The 5,000-nt window shown below is 40.6% G+C and overlaps 2 protein-coding genes across 5 annotated transcripts in view; one reads left to right on the forward strand and one right to left on the reverse strand.

Moving 5' to 3' along the window:
• The window catches only part of slc25a47a (solute carrier family 25 member 47a), a 5,194-nt gene extending 1,136 nt beyond the window's left edge, over positions 1-4,058 (forward strand). Inside the window, exons 2-6 of one of the 3 annotated variants that reach the window (XM_043220317.1) lie at positions 115-158; positions 243-314; positions 1,476-1,652; positions 2,355-2,610; positions 3,714-4,058. In XM_043220317.1, the coding sequence (XP_043076252.1) occupies positions 115-158; positions 243-314; positions 1,476-1,652; positions 2,355-2,610; positions 3,714-4,006 (842 nt within the window). In that variant the 3' untranslated portion in view covers positions 4,007-4,058. Of the gene's footprint in view, positions 1-114; positions 315-1,475; positions 1,653-2,354; positions 2,611-3,713 lie in introns of all 3 variants that reach the window. The other 2 variants (XM_043220316.1, XM_043220318.1) reach the window with 2 other exon arrangements.
• Positions 1-5,000, reverse strand: part of LOC122325309 (mitochondrial basic amino acids transporter-like) — a 90,460-nt gene that overhangs the window by 11,834 nt on the left and 73,626 nt on the right. The gene's annotated exons all lie outside the window — the stretch shown is intronic.

Raw genomic sequence — 5,000 nt, forward strand, 5'->3', positions numbered from 1 at the left:
TGAGGTCTCGCACCTCCACGAATGACTAACGATATCAGAGTCAGGAACACTGCCGAGGAGCTCAACCACACGTCCTGAGCAGTAATTATTGACTCTTCTGCTGTTGTTTTTCAGGAGCGTGTGGTGTGGCGGTCGGTTATCCTCTGGACACGGTCAAAGTACACTTGTTTTTATCAAATGCTGTATTATATTTAAGGGCGTCACCTCCTGACCCTGAATGTGTCGGTTTGACCCCCGCACAGGTCAGAATACAAACTCAGAAACAGTTCAGTGGAGTCTGGCACTGCATCGTGACCACCATCGAGAAAGAAGGGGTACGAAGCTCGCCTTTGCTTCACGCTGAACGATTCACACACTTTTTACTGATTAATTAAACAAGTGCACAGCCATTCCTGCGAAGCGGGGTTTAATACTGAGATACTAGGCTTTATTTGTTAAGAACTGGTTTTACTTTTCCATTTGAACTTTAGTTAAAGGCTTATATTATTAATTTAAATGTTTACGTAATTCATTTTTATGTCAGTTTTAGTTTGAATCATTTCAATACATCAGGTTAAACTGAATCGAAATGATAAATGTTGCCGCGGCAACTATAGATTAATTACTTTAAATGTACTTTTTGTAAAAATAAATAATACTTTCTTATACCTTCAGTTTTATTTTTAATCAACAAAAATAATAATTTTTTTGCATGGCCACCACTTCATCAAAAAACATAAATAAATAAAAAAAATCATATGCCTTCTTTTTATATTTTGAAGACCCCACCATTATTTAAACTTAATGGAAAAAAAGCTCATGTAAACTTCGATTTCTTTCAGAAAATGCCGAAGTTTAAGCGAATCTCATCGTTTAAGCATTTCATGTTATTTCAGGGAACTGTGTGCTTCTACGAGCCTTTTCTATTCTTGACATGACAATGTCTCCAAACACCAATAATCTGTGCATACGGCCGCAGTCTTTTTAGACGCTTCCAAAGCTGTTGCAACAGAGATGGAAATCCAATTTTTTAAATACACAAGTTATGTTTCCAGCTTTGGAATCGTCTTTTTCTGTTCTAAAGAGGGGGGTGCCAATACTTTCGTCCGCAGAGCGTCTATAGAGTAAATGGTGTTTGGTAATGAGTTTCTGGATCAAGGCGTGCATGTAAAGTCACTCCAGACCAGCCAAACCCTTCCAGGCTGACTCGAGCGATCGTTTCTTTCTACACAGAGGCGTTGTGGTGCGGAAAAATCCTGTCCAAACCATTGCTGTAAAATTAGAAGCGCACAAATTCCCAAAATTGAATGAAAATGTGTACTTCTAGAAATGACTAAAGTAGTCAGTCCTGCTCATTAGAAGGGGGTGCCAATACTTTTGTCGACACAACGCATAGCTCGCACATTGCAAAATAAAGTGGATACGGTGGTAGTAGCAATCATAGACACGTGTTATCTGTCATTTTGATGATTTCTCATGCTCGTGTTTCGCTGCAGGTCCATGGCTTCTTTAAGGGAATGGCTCTGCCCGTCACTACTATATCCATGACGTCCTCGGTGGTGTTCGGCACGTACCGGAACTGTCTGCGGTGTTTGGCTCAGATCCGCGGGGTCGGCGCTCCCAACACCAAGCTCGACGTGTTCCTGTCAGGCCTGGCAGCTGGAGTAGCACAGGTCTGAGATTTACCCGACTTTCTTCTTTCAGAGGAGCGCAAATGGAGCTGTATTGAGAGAAACACCCTGGCTCTTCCAAGCTTTGTAATGGGAGTGAATGGGTGCCGAGGTGTTTCGAAGCTCAATGAAGTGCGTCCACACGTTATAAAAAAGGGTCCCACGTAAATCCGGAGGGTTAATAAAGGGCTTCAATGCGTTTGGGTATGAAAAATATCCGTATTACATTTTTAAAGCAACAAAAAAACATTGTGCAATAAAGATATGACAATATTATTAAAATGTTCTTGCAACGCATTTCTGTAAGCCGTGTTACGTTTATTATATATTTTTTTAATAATTACTCTTTATTTAATGCATGTTTGACTATACCTGTCATGAAAATACATTTTTATTACCACCACGACCTACAAGAAAAATTTAAATGTGCAATTTCAGCATTTCTACGCAATGCAACAATTTTTTCTCGGTTTATACGCAACTCAGATGCGAGCAGAAGCGACACCTTTCAGAAACACGACGTCTCCAAACGTTCATGACAAGTGCTCTAGAAGAACCCTTTTTTGTCTAAACGCCTCGCAAAAGCTTCTCTGGAGGTTCCTCCGATTATAAAAAGAGACGGAAACCGAGTCTTCTTCTGAGAGTGTAAATCACGAGCCTGATTTTCGATAAGCGCGTGATTCGTCGTATATTCTGTGTTCCTAGACCTGTGTAATGTCGCCAGGTGATACGGTGAAGGTCCGTCTTCAGTGTCAGATGGAGAGCGGGAGAAGCGGACTCAAACCCAAATACAGCGGTCCGATCCACTGTCTGCTGAGCGTCGTCCGAGACCAGGGTGTTTCAGGACTTTACAGAGGAGCTCTTCCCCTGGCCTTCAGAGACGGCCCGTCATTCGCCACCTACTTCTTGACCTACAGCAGTCTGTGTTCACTTCTCACGCCTGAAGGACAGAACGAGCCAGGTAAAAACAACCAGCGATGACCACGGTGCTCTACCATCAATCGCTCATCAACAAAATCAGACAGATCTAACCAATTCAAACCGGCGAACACTAACCTATAGCGAATACCGGAAGCCACTTACTAATACTCATTTACGCTCCAGCAGCGTTTTCAGTCCATTGAGAGCCGCTTGACTAATACCAATACAGAGGAAGTTATAGTAATCCAGCCTCGCTGAAATAGTCCTTAAAAGGATGGAAAAACACTGGACTAGTTTCGGCTAAGTTTTGACTACTGTACTAATCTCACAGCGTGAATGCGCCTCGGTGCACTTCTTAGCGAGACACAAATACGTACCGATAAGTACATATCGCATATACATATAGGTGACTCCTTTTCACGCTCATTTACAGAGTCGCGATTAATAAACTGCCATGTTACGACTTCGAAACGGTATTAATATGCTGGGAGATTTGAAAGCTGCTGCTTTTGAACGTTATCATATCATATCTGTGTCCTTCCGTCCGGTGGATCCCAGAGATGATGTTCTTGAGAGACGAGGAGCTCCGCTTTAATCCCGTGTAACTATGCTCCGACTAAACTAGAGCCCGACCGATATATCGCTTTTATCGGCCGATATGTTTAGGGTTGGATTTGGAGTAGGCCATATGTCCTACATGATAGTGCATTACTTTTTAGCAACAGTGCACGGATATTTCAGTTCTAAACCGCCGCAATGCATATCTATGTCGACAAAAAATGTGCCAGGGTTTACGTATTGAACAGGTGTTTTTCTCTGCAGCACGAGTATCATCTTTGAGCCAGGGCTTCATCGCTGAACGTAATAGGCTTATGATCTGAGATAGCATGGTTGTCTCTGAGGAGGAACATTCACAAGCCGTGCCAAATCAATCAAAAGAGTCAAAAACGATCTGGTTAAGAGATTAGTTGGGCGACACACGTGTATCTTAAAAGACGTAGGATTAAAAGACTAGTTTTTTTGAGTAGTTTCCTGTAAAGAGTAGGTTTAGGACAATAACACATACAGTATGTACAGTATAACACCTATGGAGTGTCCTTATAAGTGTGTGTGTGTGTGTGTGTGTGTGTGTGTGTGTGTCAGCGTGGTCAGCGGTGCTGCTGTCCGGTGGATTAGCGGGAATGAGCGGCTGGTTTGTCGGGACACCTATGGACGTGATCAAAGCTCGACTGCAGATGGATGGAGTCGGAGGTGAGAGGAGATACGGAGGACTTCTTCACTGCCTGAGCGAGACCGTCCGGAGCGAAGGGCCGGGGATCTTCTTCAGAAGCCTGGGAATAAACTGCCTGCGAGCGTTTCCCGTCAACATGGTGGTGTTTGCCGTGTACGAGCTTTCTGTCCGAGTCCTGCGGTCAGCGTCTGAGAAACCACTCTAACCAGTGTTTCTCATAAACCTCTCAAGACCACGTCCCATACATATCTTACCTATAAAATATATATATATATATATATATATTTTTTTTCCTTTAGATAATATAAAATATTATAATATAAAATATAATATAATATTATATATATATATATATATATATATATATATATATATATATATATATATATATATATATATTTTTTTTTTTTTTTTTTTAATTGAAATATTCCTTTTAGGAAAAAAAAAAAAAATATATATATATATATATATATATATATATATATATATATATATATATAAAGAAAAAATATAATTTATATATATATATATATTTTTTTTTTTCTTTTACAAATTATTTTGAACTGCCTTTATTAGAATAAAAATACATTTATTAGCATTAATAGAGATATATTAAAATCAATACGTTTCAGACTTTAACATTTCCCATTACTAAGCTGTTTTCCTTTTATTTTTTTAAGTTATAATGACAACTGTAAAAAAAATATTGCGCAATTGCCATGAAATACTCTCACACAGTGCAAAAACAAAGCCATAAAATAAGTGATATATACAGTACACACACACACACACACACAGACACACACACACACACACACACACACACACACACACACACACACACACACACACACACACACACACACACACACACACACACACACACAGACACACACACACACACACACACACACACACACACACACACACACACACACACACACACACACACACACACACACACACACACACACACACACACACACACACACACACACACACACACACACACACACACACACACACACACACACACACACACACACACACACACACACACACACACACACACACACACACACACACACACACACACACACACACACACACACACACACACACACACACACACACACACACACACACACACACACACACACACACACACACACACACACACACACACACACACACACACA

The sequence above is a fragment of the Puntigrus tetrazona genome, chromosome 20, assembly GCF_018831695.1.
Source record: "Puntigrus tetrazona isolate hp1 chromosome 20, ASM1883169v1, whole genome shotgun sequence".
Classification (NCBI taxonomy): Eukaryota; Metazoa; Chordata; class Actinopteri; order Cypriniformes; family Cyprinidae; genus Puntigrus; species Puntigrus tetrazona.